General features: G+C 42.4%; 2 protein-coding genes across 5 annotated transcripts in view; both read right to left on the reverse strand.

The window, feature by feature from the left end:
* Window positions 1–2,335: 2,335 nt before the first annotated feature.
* The window catches only part of LOC139479162 (uncharacterized), a 41,926-nt gene continuing 24,298 nt past the window's right edge, over window positions 2,336–19,963 (reverse strand). For all 4 annotated transcript variants that reach the window (XM_071261948.1, XM_071261946.1, XM_071261947.1 and 1 more), the window contains 2 exons: window positions 10,030–10,681; window positions 2,336–2,886 (listed from right to left, as the gene is read on the reverse strand). In XM_071261948.1, coding sequence (XP_071118049.1) covers window positions 2,336–2,886; window positions 10,030–10,681 — 1,203 coding nt within the window. The remainder of the gene's footprint in view (window positions 2,887–10,029; window positions 10,682–19,963) is intronic.
* On the reverse strand, window positions 17,030–18,766 carry LOC139479855 (E3 ubiquitin-protein ligase TRIM56-like). The gene has a single exon (XM_071262753.1). It carries the CDS (start codon window positions 18,764–18,766, stop codon window positions 17,030–17,032), a length of 1,737 nt encoding a protein of 578 aa, XP_071118854.1.

The following is a 19,963-nucleotide window of genomic DNA, read 5'->3' on the forward strand; positions in this document are numbered from 1 at the left end:
TCTCCGTGTTTGTTCAGGTGGATACTTGACTTGCCTTTACATGTGTTTGTGTCTTGTGCAACCGGTGGGGCAGGATACGCGAACACCTGGTACCATCACTATTTGTTTGTGATTTATAAACATTTACTTATGATATAGTCGGAATCGTTCAATGGACTCTATTTTTTTGCACATTATTATTATGATTATGGAAAGGGTTTGTTCGTATTTATTTATTTCGTTCGTCAGTTTATAAATCATAATATTTGTTATGACAGTTCTTTTGCTCGTCCGTGTGATTTCCTGAGATGTTCCAGTCAATAAGAACCCCATATAGAGGACCCTGGTATTTACATATATTCTATAAGGCCACAAAAAACTGGGATCATGTTCCTTTTTTATCTTATTGTATGTTATAAAGGGGCACGGGCGGTTCAGTCGTCTAAGGCGCCGCAATTCGCTGTGCAGTGTTGCGTCCCTTGGGCACCGACGATTGTTGGTCCGGATCAAGGTTCGCCCCAATTATGTTTCTAGGTTTGTCAGCACCCTACCCGTGCTCGTGGGTTTCACCTAAGTGGTAAACACTGCTCTTGAACTTTATATAAATATTATTAAGACTGACCATCCCGACAAACACATATTTCTAGCAGGTGATCTAAATGCTAGAATGAAAGATTTTCTAGACTTTATACCAGATGACAATATTAATTTTATCGATAAGGATATTGATGACTACCTCGGATGACTTTGACCTACCAGAATCAAGCAGAGATAACCTTGTTCATAATGAGTATGGCAAAAGGTTTGCTGAACTATGTAGAACATTTGGTACTCATGCTATGAATGGTAGACTGTTTGAAGATAAGCAAGGTCAGTTTACATTTGTGATCCACAATGGAACAAGTCTTGTTGATTATATGATTGTCTCCTCCTCACTCTTCCCACATATCTCAAACTTTGGCATTGGTATATGTGATGAATCAAAGCACTGTCCATTATATTGCTCTTTTAACATCAAGTCTCTGTATGAATGTTATGACGACAGTGACCAGGTTAATTATAACAGCAAGTTTGGTACACATAGACAATCAAGCTGGATTAAATATGTTTGATAAAAGCGGAAAAAACCTCGGCGAGCCTCGGAGTTTTCCCACTTTTATCAACTCGTGTTGATATATTTGATATCAAAAGACACTCGGGTGAGATTCTCTATTTTACATGTGGAAACGTATCTGTGCATAGTTATTCCTTCACATTTGACAATTTGTTTCACAAGATTTCGCAATTTTAGACTTATGACAGAAACAGGAAGTTACACTAATATACCATACCATTTAAGACTATGCCCTCATTGTAGGCTGAATTACAAAATGTACTTTGAAGACGAGATTCATGTTTTGCTTGTGTATGTAAACATATTCATAAAGATTATGAACACTCAATATACGCAAAGAATAAGTGATCTCTGTTTATACCTATTTAATGTGCAAAGAAATATTAAAAATATGTTCAATGCCACTTAATATACCTATTTTCCAAGAATGCTACATACGATATGGGTGTCTGTGTTATATGTGTGTATATGTCTCAATATTTGACAACCTGGAAGAAATCTACTATTAACCATTCTCCTATATACGTGTGTGTGTGTGTGTGTGTGTGTGTGCGCGCGCGCTTAGAAACCGTTAGATGTCTGTATTTTGGGCCATTGACCTCTATATTGAATAAATTGTCTTGTCTTGGTAAACATCTGAGACCTGCATCACTTCGGGCACACGTAGACTAGGGGTGACACAAGAAAAAGAAGGCCGGAAATTACGGCGCTACACGGGCTTGAACTCAGAACTCTTTTCTGATTGGTTAAAATTTGTATCATACTATTATCACATGGTGTAGGGAGGGAAATTCAAGACCGTCAATGATAAATCTGCTTCGAAATGTTTAAGGGACCAGGCGCTTCTTTGGCGATGTTTAAGACGGATGGTGCATAATTTATTTATTTTTTAAACATGGTTCCTGATAGCCATATTTGATTTCTGACCAAGATGCCCCGAAGACGTTTGACGTAAACAGCGTACATTGCCTTTCAGGCCAGGTGAGCTAAAAAATGGACATACATAACATATACTAATAAATATATGATTTACCACATGTTTTTATGTCTCAATTCTGCAATACAATGCAACAGTATATTTGACTTTACAACATTGATACCCATTCCGTAATGTGTTCCATCAAAGCTGGACATTCCGACCAAGATGCCCCGATGACGTTTGACGTAAACAGCGTACATTGCCTTTCAGGCCAGGTGAGCTAAAAAGGGGACATACATAACACATACTAATAAATATATGATTTACCATATGCTTTTATTTCTCAATTCTGCAATGTAATGCAACAGTATATTTGACTTTACAACATTGATACCCATTCCGTAATGTGTTCCATCAAAGCTGGACATGCCGTCAGTCAGATTAAAGGTTTCAAATACGGAAATATTTCTATCACCCATAAACTTGGCCATGTTAGTGTTAAAACGTACAAAGTCACTACGAATCTGCCCCTTCATCAAAGGGGATTTGAACATCCCTGGCGCGTGGATGTTGGCCCATAGCAACAGTGGCTGTGTGGCATTTCGATGCGTAATCTCACGCAGTACAGGACCAAAATATTGTTTGTCAATAAGGTTGATGTCAAAATCGTTATAAATGCCAATACCGACTAATATTAACGATTTAGACCGGATAGTTTTTACGTGAGTTAAAAACTCACCACCCTTGTGGGCATAGTCGATATACTTCATAACAACTTTCGCTTCTCCTCCGCATATTTTCGTGTCGTAACTTAGACTGAGACGGCAGACTTTTTCTGTGAACATGTAGATTCCTTTGCAAGCGTTTCTTGTTGCTGAAAATAATCCAATACGTATATTTAGTAAATTTATTGTATTGATCTATCGCCAAACCATCACGGGTTTATATACGCGACGTTCCTCCACTGCCCGTGAATACGGCGGTGCAGTCGCTGTTTGTGAGTGAGTTAAAATTTAACGTCGCATCGGCATTATTTCAGCCATATAGCGACTGATGCAGTCTCTGTTTGTAACTGATGCAGTCGCTGTTTGTAACTGATGCAGTCGCTGTTTGTAACTGATGCAGTCGCTGTTTGTAACTGATGCAGTCGCTGTTTGTAACTGATACAGTCGCAGTTTGTAACTGATGCAGTCGCTGTTTGTAACTGATGCAGTCGCTGTATGGAACTGATGCAGTCGCTGTTTGTAACTGATGCAGTCTCTGTTTGTAACTGATGCAGTCGCTGTTTGTAACTGATGCAGTCTCTGTTTGTAACTGATGCAGTCGCTGTTTGTAACTGATACAGTCGCAGTTTGTAACTGATGCAGTCTCTGTTTGTAACTGATGCAGTCGCTGTTTGTAACTGATGCAGTCGCTGTTTGTAACTGATGCAGTCGCTGTTTGTAACTGATGCAGTCGCTGTTTGTAACTGATACAGTCGCAGTTTGTAACTGATGCAGTCGCTGTTTGTAACTGATGCAGTCGCTGTATGGAACTGATGCAGTCGCTGTTTGTTACTGATGCAGTTACTGTTTGTAACTGATGCAGTCGCTGTTTGTAACTGATCCAGTCGCTGTTTGTAACTGATGCAGTCGCTGTTTGTAACTGATCCAGTCGCTGTATGGAACTGATGCAGTCGCTGTTTGTTACTGATGCAGTTACTGTTTGTAACTGATGCAGTCGCTGTTTGTAACTGATGCAGTCTCTGTTTGTAACTGATGCAGTCGCTGTTTGTAACTGATGCAGTCGCTGTTTGTAACTGATACAGTCGCAGTTTGTAACTGATGCAGTCTCTGTTTGTAACTGATGCAGTCGCTGTTTGTAACTGATGCAGTTACTGTTTGTTACTGATGCAGTTACTGTTTGTAACTGATGCAGTCGCAGTTTGTAACTGATGCAGTCGCTGTTTGTAACTGATCCAGTCGCTGTTTGTAACTGATGCAGTCGCTGTTTGTAACTGATGCAGTCGCTGTTTGTAACTGATGCAGTCGCTGTTTGTAACTGATGCAGTCGCAGTTTGTAACTGATGCAGTCGCTGTTTGTAACTGATCCAGTCGCTGTTTGTAACTGATGCAGTTACTGTTTGTAACTGATGCAGTCGCTGTTTGTAACTGATCCAGTCGCTGTTTGTAACTGATGCAGTCGCTGTTTGTAACTGATGCAGTCGCTGTATGGAACTGATGCAGTCGCTGTTTGTAACTGATCCAGTCGCTGTATGGAACTGATGCAGTCGCTGTTTGTTACTGATGCAGTTACTGTTTGTAACTGATGCAGTCGCAGTTTGTAACTGATCCAGTCGCTGTTTGTAACTGATGCAGTTACTGTTTGTAACTGATGCAGTCGCTGTTTGTAACTGATCCAGTCGCTGTTTGTAACTGATGCAGTCGCTGTTTGTAACTGATGCAGTCGCTGTTTGTAACTGATGCAGTCGCTGTTTGTAACTGATCCAGTCGCTGTATGGAACTGATGCAGTCGCTGTTTGTTACTGATGCAGTTACTGTTTGTAACTGATGCAGTCGCAGTTTGTAACTGATGCAGTCGCTGTTTGTAACTGATGCAGTCGCTGTTTGTAACTGATGCAGTCGCTGTTTGTAACTGATGCAGTCGCTGTTTGTAACTGATGCAGTCGCTGTTTGTAACTGATCCAGTCGCTGTATGGAACTGATGCAGTCGCTGTTTGTTACTGATGCAGTCGCTGTATGGAACTGATGCAGTCGCTGTTTGTTACTGATGCAGTTACTGTTTGTAACTGATGCAGTCGCTGTTTGTAACTGATCCAGTCGCTGTTTGTAACTGATACAGTCGCAGTTTGTAACTGATGCAGTCGCTGTTTGTAACTGATGCAGTCGCTGTATGGAACTGATGCAGTCGCTGTTTGTTACTGATGCAGTTACTGTTTGTAACTGATGCAGTCGCAGTTTGTAACTGATGCAGTCGCTGTTTGTAACTGATGCAGTCGCTGTTTGTAACTGATCCAGTCGCTGTTTGTAACTGATGCAGTCGCTGTTTGTTACTGATGCAGTCGCTGTATGGAACTGATGCAGTCGCTGTTTGTAACTGATCCAGTCGCTGTATGGAACTGATGCAGTCGCTGTTTGTTACTGATGCAGTTACTGTTTGTAACTGATGCAGTCGCAGTTTGTAACTGATGCAGTCGCTGTTTGTAACTGATGCAGTCGCTGTTTGTAACTGATCCAGTCGCTGTTTGTAACTGATGCAGTCGCTGTTTGTAACTGATGCAGTCGCTGTTTGTAACTGATGCAGTCGCTGTATGGAACTGATGCAGTCGCTGTTTGTAACTGATACAGTCGCAGTTTGTAACTGATGCAGTCGCTGTTTGTAACTGATCCAGTCGCTGTATGGAACTGATGCAGTCGCTGTTTGTTACTGATGCAGTTACTGTTTGTAACTGATGCAGTCGCAGTTTGTAACTGATGCAGTCGCTGTTTGTAACTGATGTAGTCGCTGTTTGTAACTGATCCAGTCGCTGTTTGTAACTGATGCAGTCGCTGTTTGTAACTGATCCAGTCGCTGTTTGTAACTGATGCAGTCGCTGTTTGTAACTGATGCAGTCGCTGTTTGTAACTGATGCAGTCGCTGTATGGAACTGATGCAGTCGCTGTTTGTAACTGATACAGTCGCAGTTTGTAACTGATGCAGTCGCTGTTTGTAACTGATCCAGTCGCTGTATGGAACTGATGCAGTCGCTGTTTGTAACTGATGCAGTCGCTGTTTGTAACTGATGCAGTCGCTGTTTGTAACTGATGCAGTCGCTGTTTGTAACTGATCCAGTCGCTGTATGGAACTGATGCAGTCGCTGTTTGTTACTGATGCAGTTACTGTTTGTAACTGATGCAGTCGCAGTTTGTAACTGATGCAGTCGCTGTTTGTAACTGATGCAGTTACTGTTTGTAACTGATGCAGTCGCAGTTTGTAACTGATGCAGTCGCTGTTTGTAACTGATGCAGTCGCTGTTTGTAACTGATCCAGTCGCTGTTTGTAACTGATGCAGTCGCTGTTTGTAACTGATGCAGTCGCTGTATGTAACTGATGCAGTCGCTGTTTGTAACTGATGCAGTCGCTGTTTGTAACTGATCCAGTCGCTGTATGGAACTGATGCAGTCGCTGTTTGTTACTGATGCAGTTACTGTTTGTAACTGATGCAGTCGCAGTTTGTAACTGATGCAGTCGCTGTTTGTAACTGATGCAGTTACTGTTTGTAACTGATGCAGTCGCTGTTTGTAACTGATGCAGTCGCTGTTTGTAACTGATGCAGTCGCTGTTTGTAACTGATGCAGTCGCTGTTTGTAACTGATGCAGTCGCTGTTTGTAACTGATCCAGTCGCTGTATGGAACTGATGCAGTCGCTGTTTGTTACTGATGCAGTTACTGTTTGTAACTGATGCAGTCGCAGTTTGTAACTGATGCAGTCGCTGTTTGTAACTGATGCAGTCGCTGTTTGTAACTGATCCAGTCGCTGTTTGTAACTGATGCAGTCGCTGTTTGTAACTGATGCAGTCGCTGTATGGAACTGATGCAGTCGCTGTTTGTAACTGATACAGTCGCAGTTTGTAACTGATGCAGTCGCAGTTTGTAACTGATGCAGTCGCTGTTTGTAACTGATACAGTCGCAGTTTGTAACTGATGCAGTCGCAGTTTGTAACTGATGCAGTCGCTGTTTGTAACTGATACAGTCGCAGTTTGTAACTGATGCAGTCGCAGTTTGTAACTGATACAGTCGCTGTTTGTAACTGATACAGTCGCAGTTTGTAACTGATGCAGTCGCAGTTTGTAACTGATGCAGTCGCTGTTTGTAACTGATGCAGTCGCAGTTTGTAACTGATGCAGTCGCTGTTTGTAACTGATGCAGTCGCTGTATGGAACTGATGCAGTCGCTGTATGGAACTGATGCAGTCTCTGTTTGTAACTGATGCAGTCGCTGTTTGTAACTGATGCAGTCGCTGTTTGTAACTGATACAGTCGCAGTTTGTAACTGATGCAGTCTCTGTTTGTAACTGATGCAGTCGCTGTTTGTAACTGATGCAGTCGCTGTTTGTAACTGATGCAGTCGCTGTTTGTAACTGATGCAGTCGCTGTTTGTAACTGATACAGTCGCAGTTTGTAACTGATGCAGTCGCTGTTTGTAACTGATGCAGTCGCTGTATGGAACTGATGCAGTCGCTGTTTGTTACTGATGCAGTTACTGTTTGTAACTGATGCAGTCGCTGTTTGTAACTGATCCAGTCGCTGTTTGTAACTGATACAGTCGCTGTTTGTAACTGATGCAGTCGCTGTTTGTAACTGATGCAGTCGCTGTATGGAACTGATGCAGTCGCTGTTTGTTACTGATGCAGTTACTGTTTGTAACTGATGCAGTCGCTGTTTGTAACTGATCCAGTCGCTGTTTGTAACTGATGCAGTCGCTGTATGGAACTGATGCAGTCGCTGTTTGTAACTGATGCAGTCGCTGTATGGAACTGATGCAGTCGCTGTTTGTTACTGATGCAGTTACTGTTTGTAACTGATGCAGTCGCTGTTTGTAACTGATCCAGTCGCTGTTTGTAACTGATGCAGTCGCTGTTTGTAACTGATGCAGTCGCTGTTTGTAACTGATGCAGTCGCTGTATGGAACTGATGCAGTCGCTGTTTGTAACTGATGCAGTCGCTGTTTGTAACTGATGCAGTCGCTGTTTGTAACTGATCCAGTCGCTGTTTGTTACTGATGCAGTCGCTGTTTGTTACTGATGCAGTCGCTGTTTGTTACTGATGCAGTTACTGTTTGTAACTGATGCAGTCGCTGTTTGTTACTGATCCAGTCGCTGTTTGTAACTGATGCAGTCGCTGTTTGTAACTGATGCAGTCGCTGTATGGAACTGATGCAGTCGCTGTTTGTTACTGATGCAGTCGCTGTATGGAACTGATGCAGTCGCTGTTTGTTACTGATGCAGTTACTGTTTGTTACTGATGCAGTCGCTGTATGGAACTGATGCAGTCGCTGTTTGTTACTGATGCAGTTACTGTTTGTTACTGATGCAGTCGCTGTTTGTAACTGATCCAGTCGCTGTTTGTAACTGATGCAGTCGCTGTATGGAACTGATGCAGTCGCTGTTTGTTACTGATGCAGTCGCTGTATGGAACTGATGCAGTCGCTGTTTGTAACTGATGCAGTCGCTGTTTGTAACTGATGCAGTCGCTGTATGGAACTGATGCAGTCGCTGTTTGTAACTGATGCAGTCGCTGTATGGAACTGATGCAGTCGCTGTTTGTAACTGATGCAGTCGCTGTATGGAACTGATGCAGTCGCTGTTTGTTACTGATGCAGTTACTGTTTGTAACTGATGCAGTCGCTGTTTGTAACTGATGCAGTCGCTGTTTGTAACTGATGCAGTCGCTGTTTGTAACTGATGCAGTCGCTGTATGGAACTGATGCAGTCGCTGTTTGTAACTGATGCAGTCGCTGTTTGTAACTGATGCAGTCGCTGTTTGTAACTGATGCAGTCGCTGTATGGAACTGATGCAGTCGCTGTTTGTTACTGATGCAGTTACTGTTTGTTACTGATGCAGTCGCTGTATGGAACTGATGCAGTCGCTGTTTGTTACTGATGCAGTTACTGTTTGTTACTGATGCAGTCGCTGTTTGTAACTGATGCAGTCGCTGTTTGTTACTGATGCAGTTACTGTTTGTTACTGATGCAGTCGCTGTTTGTAACTGATGCAGTCGCTGTTTGTAACTGATGCAGTCGCTGTATGGAACTGATGCAGTCGCTGTTTTTAACTGATACATCAAGCGAAAAGGAAGCCAGCAGGTGCTTAGACCAATGAGCACTCTTCTCACTCTCCTACCCAGAGATTCTTGCGGCCAGCATAGTACCTCAATCCCAGACCAGCGAGATGTGACGATTGGTCACATCGTACACAGTCCATTCAAGATATTGCATAAAATTATGTTATTTGTCGGTTTCATTGTTGACGAGTCTAAATATTTAGATAAACATGAAATGTTAAACTTTCATTGAGAAAATATCCTAAAACGTGAAGAACGTTTTCAATTCGCGTATTTATCCTTTGTTTGGATTGGTTGTACGGCTCCACGTGCTGTCGTGGAGCCCCGATATAGCGATACGGCAACTTTGATGTGTTGAGATGTATTTTTATGCGCATCACTGTCGCAGTTGTAGTAGCATATCTATATAATTGTGCAAAACAATATGTGAAGCACACCGAAAGGCTTGTGGTAGGCCTATCTGCTCTGATTTCAGATTAAGCGCCAAAGTTGAGTAACTTCATACTCTATTACGTATAAACGCCGCACCATATGACGGCAATCTGTAAATAATCGAATCTGGACCAGAAAATTCAGTAACTGATGGGTTGCAGAAGATCAGTTCTAACCCGGATCTTCACGGGTTATATTCTGGGTGTTGGGGAAGGGGATTTTATTTTTAAAATATAATCCGTTCCCGAAAATGCGGGGGGAGGTAGGAGGAGGGCGGCATTAATTTGTCCTCATGTTTCACACACATTTCATGTGTGCAGTGTGCGTAGATTACCAGCATGAACTGAGAAAACAAAACAAACGTGCACATTTAGTATTAAAAGCGCTTTAAGTGTATAGCGTATTTCCTCTATTAGACGCCCTGGTGTCTCGTCCTTTCGCGCAAAACGTTGATCCGGCGTCTATTAGAAGGTGGCGTGTATCAGAGGCCCGGCGTCTATTCTGTTTAATGTTGGCATAGTGGCAACTCACTATCTTACCGAATCCAGAATTCTTGTCTTTCTTCAATCTATTTTTTGGACAGAGCGTATGCCCCGGCGTCAATTAGAGGCCGGCGTTTATTGGAGTTCGTCGTCTAATAGAGGAAATATGGTACATGAGTTTGATGCCGTAAAGACTGATGACGAAGGAGAAACATTAGACAGTTCCATGACACCAAATGCACTTGGACATTTCAACACAGTATTCCTCCTCCTTACTTACCATCGGATGCGCTTGGTACAAGCGCCCCATAGTCATAATCCCCTGTAAGAACCAGTAACATTGCAGTGTAGATGTGACGGACCAGGGAATCTCCAACAAAATGCAGCGTACTTCCTTTGAGAAGTTGACATGCATCTTCTCGCGAGAACTCACGATATGAACATCTGGAATCTGATGGAACCCACGAGGAAAATTCAGCATATTTCTCTTGCCTTAGATCAAAGCAGTCTTCACAAACACACTCCTTTTCTGATTTCAATAGGCAGGAATTGTGAAAACAGCAGGGAGTTTTTCCTCGCGGATTACATAGCGCTCGGAAATAGATGACGTTTTCATACGTCAGGTTTCCGCAGCGGCCATCTTTGCGTTGAAAGTTCGGGGGGAAGGCGAACCGAGCGTGATTACTCTCACGAAAATCGTACATCTTTTTCTTCTCCTCGTTGGACAATGTTCTGGTCTTCCAATGACCTATGGTCATACACTTGAGAACATCTGTCCCTTCACCAGACTGGATGTGACCAATCGGTGCATACTGGCAATTTTGACATACGATATTAGGTTGATACTGTATGAACAAGAGCGTCAGTACAAGAACTGGAACAATCGCCACTAGCATCACCTTTGGGCGATGCTGATATGTCCACATGTTTGCCTGGAAAGAAAAGAATTATATTTTGTAAAAAGTGCACTTACTCATCCTTTAGCGCATACTCAGTTTAGCAGATGGAACTCGGGGGTGATTAGAATGAATGTGTTTTTTTCACGACGTGAGATTGTGGAAACCTTTTGTTTCACGATCTTAGTAGATAAAAGAAATTTATCATCCAAAACTGGCTCCCACAGGAGATACCGCTTGGATGAGATCAAGCGATATCTACACTGTAGATATCGCTGCAATGAAATTACATCACAATGCTTTGCAGAACATTGTGACGTCACTGGTTACCATGACGTCACAATCAAATGACATCAGTAATGGCTCTGCTTCTGAAGCTGTTTTCAGTACTTTTTACACTGAAGACACTGCTAATGATTACTGTCTACAAATTGAAAAAGTTGAAAGAATGATGTTGGATGATAAATAAAATCTCACCCGGGTGTCTTTTGATATCGAATATATCAACACTCGTTGATAAAAGTGGCAAAAATCCTCGGCAAGCCTCGGAATTTTTCCACTTTTATCAACTCGTGTTGATATATTTGATATCAAAAGACACCCGGGTGAGATTCTCTATATGTTTTGTTTTGTTACAAGAGAAGCTATTGCATGGTTTTTAGAACGAAATATGAAACGTCATAAAATGTATTTGTCCCTCCCTTTTTTCTCAGATATTTATATCATTTCAAGGATGCAATAAATCGCACAAAAAATATGCAATAAAATAAAAATATGAACTAAAGCTCAAAACAGAAATTCCATTAGTGTCTCCAATTTCACCTCACCTATGTTAATGTATGTGACTTACGACCACCTTTGCGCTACAAATGTCGTAAGTCTATGTTCATGAATATGACTTACGACCACCTCAGCGCTACAACTGTTGTAAGTCTATGTTAATGTATGTAACTTACGACCACCTTTGCGCTACAACTGACGTAAGTCTATGTAAATGTACACGTCGCTATATATGTGCAATAATCTTGGACGCGACGTTAAACCCCATTTCACCTCACCTATGTTAATGTATGTGACTTACGACCACATTTGCGCTACAACTGTCGTAAGTCTATGTTCATGAATATGACTTACGACCACCTCAGCGCTACAACTGTTGTAAGTCTATGTTAATGTATGTAACTTACGACCACCTTTGCGCTACAACTGTCTTAAGTCTATGTTCATGAATATGACTTACTACCACCTTAGCGCTACAACTATCGTAAGTCTATGTTAATGTATGTAACTAACGACCACCTTAGCGCTACAACTATCGTAAGTCTATGTTAATGTATGTAACTAGCGACCACCTTGGCGCTACAACTGTCGTAAGTCTATGTTCATGAATATGACTTACTACCACCTTAGCGCTACAACTATCGTAAGTCTATGTTAATGTATGTAACTAGCGACCACCTTAGCGCTACAACTATCGTAAGTCTATGTTAATGTATGTAACTAGCGACCACCTTGGCGCTACAACTGTCGTAAGTCTATGTTAATACATGGGACTTACGACCACCTTAGCGCTACTGTCGATTTATGACCCTGGGCACAAAAGTCGTTTCCTGTTCATATCAAGTTCATATCCCAAGTGGAAGTATGTTTAAATATCCAAAGCTTTAGCAAGCAATTTCTCTCCAAATACAAATTATGTAACGGCTCACTGCTAACAACTGCTATCCAAATTTCATTACGCTTGGGAACATATATCGGTTATGGCCATGTGTTGAGTTTTAAATATGGCCGTCGTTAACGAATCAAGGTGTTATAATTGGCGGGACAAATATAGCAAGCTAAGTTACACTTGTCCACTGTTTACAGGCGACGATGGAGGAACAACAAGCAGACAACGACATAAGCTCAGATGAACTAAAATTAGTCTGTCTTACAGACCCTGATAAAAAATTTATATCAAATACAGCCCATGCAAGTCTATAGTGTTTGGCAAGTCTAGATCACTCCAGTATCAGTATCTGAAAATGAAGAGAGTCACTGGGCTCCTTTTTATTACATTTTTATTAAGATAACTGAACAACTGTTTTTATGTACGATATGTTCATTTCAGAGACTAGATTTTGGTCTAAACTAAAATATGAGTGTGTGAGTTTTGTTTAAAACCGCTTTGAACAGTATTTCAGTTACATCTATTGCAAGTTAGCCCGTTATGATGCTGACAAGCCTACAAATATTATCAGGGCGAATCTGAGATACGAACCCATGTACAACGTCTTATTGCAAGCTGAACAAAACCAAGGCTAATATCGATCATGTGTCAGAATGAGCATTTTGTGTGTTTCAAATACAAAGAGAATTTAGGCACTGTCGGTAGATGCATCCATCGATCCTAGATTATTGACTTACGAAATAATTCATTCGCCCATGCCACATATTGTCGTATGTGATTGAAGGTGTAAGCTGACACATCACAGTTATCAAATTTGCCATACCATATGACAAGAGTTGTTGTTTTTAATACGGGGCGTAATGCGCCTTTATTGAAACGCATTTGGCGGTTGAGAAACATAATGGTAGTAATCGTGTTTTAAGTAAAGATAATAACTTGTATTACTTTATTCACAGATCAGGTCATTCACGCACTCATAAAATGTGTGTATGGAGTATTAGAAGGGACGCCGTCTCGTCACCTGTGAAGATCCGCGTTAGAATTGGTCTTCAGCAACTTGTCGAAAGAGACGACTAACGGGATCGGGTGGTCCGGGTCGCTGACTTGGTTCATGCATGTCATCGTATCTCATTTGCGTAGATCAATGCTCATGATGTCAATCTATGGATTGTCTGGTCCTGACTCGATTATGTACAGACTGCCACAATATAGCTGGAATATTGCTGCGTGCGGCTCCAACATCACACAAACATAACATCGTCACAGATTTAACCAGAGCGAAACAAGGCGGCATTTCGACCAACTGAATTGAGAAATATTGTAGTTGAATTCCAGTATTCCAGTTATATCACGGCGTGTCAGCTTAATGTAGGAGGAAAGACCGAAGTGATGCAGGTCTAAGACGTTTACCACTACCGCGAAAGCCACGAGCACGGGTATGGTGCTGACATACCTTGAAACATAATCGGGGCGAACCGGGATTTGAGCCCACAATCATAGATTTCTGGCGTGCCGCAGAGACGCAACTCTGCTCAGCGAATCGCGGGGCCTGGAGGAAACTGAATCTGATTCAGGCCTTAGATGTTTATCACTTTGACATGAAATCCACCAGCACGGATATAGGGCTGACCCGGAACTGTCGTTCTAAACCATTGACTCTCCATTTTCTTATGATAGAAATGAATACTTCATTCTTCCCCAAATGGCATCCCTTTAAAACCCATGAACACGCTATGATTGACCAATATACAATTTCCCGTTCGATGTATAATACCAGTTTCTGAAATCTTAAAAAACATTTCCTCTTGCTAGTCATTTTTTTTATTTTACGTATAATACAATTTGAGAACATTTCCGCGACCATTAACATAGCTGATGAGATATCACTAACGTAAGTATTTACCACCATGCGATTGTGATCATGATTGATGAGTGTAGGAAGGCAAGAATAGGTTTCACAAATTATCCACTTGTTGGATTACATGCAAGTTGTCAACATGTAATATCCATGAAAGTTGTCTACAGGTGACATCCATGCAAGTTGTCTACAGGTGACATCCATGAAATTTGTCAACAGGTGACATCCATGAAAGTTGTCAACAGGTGATATCCATGAAAGTTGTCAACAGGTGATATCCATGAAAGTTGTCAACAGGTGATATCCATGAAAGTTGTCAACAGGTGACATCCATGAAAATTGTCAACAGGTGACATCCATGAAAGTTGTCAACAGGTGATATCCATGAAAGTTGTCAACAGGTGATATCCATGCAAGTTGTCAACAGGTAACATCCATGCAAGTTGTCTACAGGTGATATCCATGCAAGTTGTCTACAGGTGACATCCATGCAAGTTGTCTACAGGTGATATCCATGCAAGTTGTCTACAGGTGACATCCATGCAAGTTGTCTACAGGTGATATCCATGCAAGTTGTCTACAGGTGACATCCATGCAAGTTGTCTACAGGTGACATCCATGCAAGTTGTCTACAGGTGACATCCATGCAAGTTGTCTACAGGTGACATCCATGCAAGTTGAATATGCAAGGGTTGAACAGAGCAAGCCAGGGTTCACAACATTGTGATGCCCAAGTAGCTTTGGTAGCTATTCAGTTAATAGTTGAGATAATTATGTATTTGTGCTTTCTAAACTTCAAGTCTGCCCAAAATAAACACTGTCCCCGACACAGTCCCTATCCACAATTTCCCATCTGCTCCAGGTAACATCCATGCAAGCTGTCTACAGGTGACATCCATGCAAGTTGTCAACAGGTGACATCCATGACAGTTGTCTACAGTATAAGATCTATGTAAGCTGTCTACAGGAAAACATCCATAGAAGTTGTCTACAGTATAACATCCATGCAAGCTGTCTACAGGTGACATCCATGCAAGTTGTCTACAGGTGACATCCATGCAAGTTGTCTACAGGTGACATCCATGCAAGTTGTCTTCAGGTGACATCCATGCAAGTTGTCTTCAGGTGACATCCATGCAAGTTGTCTACAGGTGACATCCATGCAAGTTGTCTACAGGTGACATCCATGCAAGTTGTCAACAGGTGACATCCATGCAAGCTGTCTACATGTGACATCCATGCAAGTTGTCTACAGGTGACATCCATGCAAGTTGTCTACAGGTGACATCCATGCAAGTTGTCAACAGGTGACATCCATACATGTTGTCAACAGGTAACATCCATGCAAGCTGTCTACTGGTGACATCCATGCAAGTTGTCTTCAGGTGACATCCATGCAAGCTGTCTACAGGTGACATCCATGCAAGCTGTCTACAGGTGACATCCATGCAAGTTGTCTACAGGTGACATCCATGCAAGTTGTCAACAGGTGACATCCATACATGTTGTCAACAGGTAACATCCATGCAAGCTGTCTACTGGTGACATCCATGCAAGTTGTCTTCAGGTGACATCCATGCAAGCTGTCTACAGGTGACATCCATGCAAGCTGTCTACAGGTGACATCCATGCAAGTTGTCAACAGGTGACATCCATGACAGTTGTCTACAGGTGACATCCATGCAAGCTGTCTACAGGTGGCATCCATGCAAGTTGTCTACAAGTGACATCCATGACAGTTGTCTACAGTATAAGATCCATGTAAGCTGTCTACAGGAAAACATCCATAGAAGTTGTCTACTGTATAACATCCATGCAAGTTGTCTACAGGTGGCATCCATGCAAGCTGTATACAGGTGACATCCATGCAAGCTGTCTACAGTATAACATCCATGCAAGCTGTCTACAGGTGACATCCATGCAAGCTGTCTACAGGTGACATCCATGCAAGTTGTCTACAGGTGACATCCATGCAAGTTGTCTACAGGTGACATCCATGCAAGTTGTCTACAGGTGACATCCATGCAAGTTGTCTACAGGTGACATCCATGCAAGTTGTCAACAGGTGACATCCATGCAAGCTGTCTACAGGTGACATCCATGCAAGTTGTCTACAGGTGACATCCATGCAAGTTGTCTACAGGTGACATCCATGCAAGTTGTCTACAAGTGGCATCCATGCAAGTTGTCAACAGGTGACATCCATGCAAGTTGTCAACAGGTGACATCCATGCAAGTTGTCTACAAGTGGCATCCATGCAAGTTGTCTACAGGTGACATCCATGCAAGTTGTCTACAGGTGACATCCATGCAAGTTGTCTACAGGTGACATCCATGCAAGTTGTCTACAAGTGGCATCCATGCAAGTTGTCTACAGGTGACATCCATGCAAGTTGTCAACAGGTGACATCCATGCAAGTTGTCTACAGGTGACATCCATGCAAGTTGTCTACAAGTGGCATCCATGCAAGTTGTCTACAGGTGACATCCATGCAAGTTGTCAACAGGTGACATCCATGCAAGTTGTCTACAGGTGACATCCATGCAAGTTGTCAACATGTGACATCCATGCAAGTTGTCTACAGGTGACATCCATGCAAGTTGTCAACAGGTGACATCCATGCAAGCTGTCTACAGGTGACATCCATGCAAGTTGTCTACAGGTGACATCCATGCAAGTTGTCTACAGGTGACATCCATGCAAGCTGTCTACAGGATAACATCTATGCAAACTGTCTGCAGGATAACACATATGCAAGGGTTCAACAGAGCAAGCCAGGGTTCACAACATTGTGATGCCCAAGTAGCTTTGGTAGCTACTCAGTTAATAGTTGAGATAGTTATGTATTTGTGCTTTCTAAACTTCAAGTCTGCCCAAAATATACACTGTCCCCGACACAGTCCCTATCCATAATTTCCCATCTGCTCCAAAGGCGACAGCGCATGGACTAAAAGTCCCTTCCAGTGGCATTCTGTAAGATCTTAATTTAGAATCACTATCCCTAAATACCAACAGAGAGTTGCTTCCCTTGTCAGCAATAACAATTTCGCCCCCAGGGCCCCAACAGACATCCACGGGAGAAAATATGGATTTTGCGCTGACCAGAGGAACAGGGGACAACTCGTACTCAATCTCTCTTGAAGTTGACACAGTGACAGTTCCTTTCATGGTATATACTTCACATGCATTACCATTCTTCATATCCTTCCGAGGGCTCCGTTTGAGCTTGATATCCCCCATGAGCGCAGAGATTTCCTCAGATTTAACATTTTCGTCACCAATAGGAACGTGCATCATACTTAAGATCCCATTTGTCCGAGCAGCTTCATAACGGTCCTGGTGTATTTCAAACCTCTTGACTGCAGCTCCTCTTTGATTAAATAGGATCAGTGAACATCTTCCAACTGTGCCGCGAATGGCGACCCATGCCTGATTTTGTCCCGTAGGGCATATGAAGTCGATAGTTCCCTTTGCAACCAGACATTGAAATTCGAAATTTGGTGATAAGATTTCGGGTACGGGAACTTTAATTAAAATCTGAAGCATTTCCGAGCTTTTGAGGATTCTCTTACTTCTGGACACTGATAACAGCATCGGATTGTTCATTTTTTCAACACTTGTTCCGTCACTGCTGTCAGAGGGGTCCTTCATATCTTTTAACCTCCGTCTCATTTCAGGAAGTGTGTTCAAGATATCTGCACCGCAACCATCTTCCAACAGTCTGGATACGTGATCAATATGGCTTCCTAGGAACAGCTTGTCCTGTATAGTCGTCGTTTCAGCTCTGTCTAAATAGGAAAACTCTGTTGCCCTTATTCCTTCAATTTCTTTTAACTTCTCTTTGCGGAGAGAATTTATCTTTTCAATAATCTGGTCCGCGGCAGTATTAATTTTCTGTTCGATCGTACCTGCTGTTATAGAAAATTTCTCTTTACTGTCTGATAATTGTTTAAGCTTTCGCTCGAACGCAGTCATACACGCGTCTAGTTCTACTTTCACTTTAGCCAGGTCATTGCGTCCCTGTTCTATCACATCTTCCAAATCGACAGTTCTGTGTCCCTCGTGTGCCGTCAGCTTACAGTCACGACAAATAGCCTGCTCACACCTCGTACAGTGAAATCGGAAACGTTCACCATTGTGCTTAGAACAGAACTCGGGCTTAGAAATCGCCGGGTAGTCTCTGGAGGTCTTTTGTAGACGAATGAGCGAGTGCTTCCGGGTCATACTGAGCGAGTTGTGAACACTTGTGCAAGCATCACATAATGTCTGCTCACACTGGCGACATCTGTTGACTGCAGTCTTGGAACAGACGTCGCAAACTGCATCCTCGCTGGTCTTCTGCAACTGATCAGCCTCGATGTAGAAATTAGTTTGAAACCCGTTTACTCCTGAATCCGGAAGAGTGACTTTGTAGCGACACACGGGGCAAGAAAACTCATCATTTCTTGCCGTTCCCGACGTGTATTGTTCTAAACAATGCTGACAGAATGTATGGAAACAAGGCAGCAGCTTAGGATCCTTGAACTGTTCGATGCATATGCTGCATGTTCGACTGCTATCAGACTGTTCCTTGTGTGCCCCCGCAGACGCCATTGTGATTCTAGCACATGTTGTGTTCGGGCGATATATTCAGAAATAGAGCTCAGCGTATGAACAACGTTCGCGGGCATATTATGTTGTTTGTCTGTTTGTTGATTAACGCCGCACACGAGTGTGGACCAGACAATCCAGTGACTGATATCATGAGCATCGATCCACGCAATTGCGATACGATGACATGCATCAACCAGGTCAGCGAGCCTGATCACCCGATCCCGTTAGTCTCCTCTTACGACAAGCATGGGTTGCTAAAGACCAATTTTACCCCGGATCTTCACGGGTGGGGCTCATTATGTACCTCATGATTTAACTAAAATATAGTCCACTAAATAAAGTTATGGATAAGGCTCAATAAAATTAATTCTATAAAGGAACCATAAAGCCTTTTAATTTCTGCCTTCAACCAAAAATGGGATGAGTACAGGCCGCTAGGGTGAGTGAGTGAGGGTTTAACGCCACTTTGAACATAGGCTGCTAGAACTGTTAAGGGAATGATAGTGGAATGGACTGAATGGTCCAAATATCAGAGATCTGCAAGAGACTAACTCATGGCAGGATCTTTTCATATGTGGCGGCATCAATGCCTGTTATAGGCTTATTCAATGGATTTTGATTGTTTCCTAAAGAAGCGAGTTTATCCAGTTGTCCATTGTGCACATTGCACTTGAAAGTACCACATACACGAAAGGATCTTGGCGATAATACTAAAGTATCTATTCTTCTAAAAATGAAAATCATGTCCAATAATCCCGTTGCACTCATCGAGTTTTGCCCCTACGGGAGCCGCCCTTGTACCTATTTATAATATAGTTTTTTTTTGTCGCACCCGGTGTACTAAAGGCGGTTCGATGCCCGCCGCGATATTCCAAACTACGTTTACACTTGGTACTTGTTCCCATGCTTGGAGTTCGGCATTAGAGGGGAAAAAACCAGGACTGGTTGGCTCGGAGTCCGTACACTGTGTCTGAGTGGAATATCCATATTTAACTGCGGCATGGTATCTCAGTGGGCTGGCACTAGAAAACCGGGATAAGTCCGGACTTGTACAAGCTATTCAAGTACAATAATCTTGAACACGACGTTAAACCCCCATTTCATCTCACCAGGTACTAAAGGTTGATAAAGCATTGTTGTTTTTTCATAACGAGGTTTGATTCTCAGATTTTGAAATATTGAGGTCAGGCTGGGACA

This window comes from Haliotis cracherodii, unplaced genomic scaffold, assembly GCF_022045235.1.
Source record: "Haliotis cracherodii isolate W230 unplaced genomic scaffold, xgHalCrac1.p SCAF_4, whole genome shotgun sequence".
Lineage (NCBI taxonomy): Eukaryota > Metazoa > Mollusca > Gastropoda > Lepetellida > Haliotidae > Haliotis > Haliotis cracherodii.

Excerpts from the sequence above, each read along its gene's own strand:
- LOC139479855 (XM_071262753.1), bottom strand. The coding sequence starts at position 18,766 with ATGGCGTCTGCGGGGGCACACAAGGAACAGTCTGATAGCAGTCGAACA.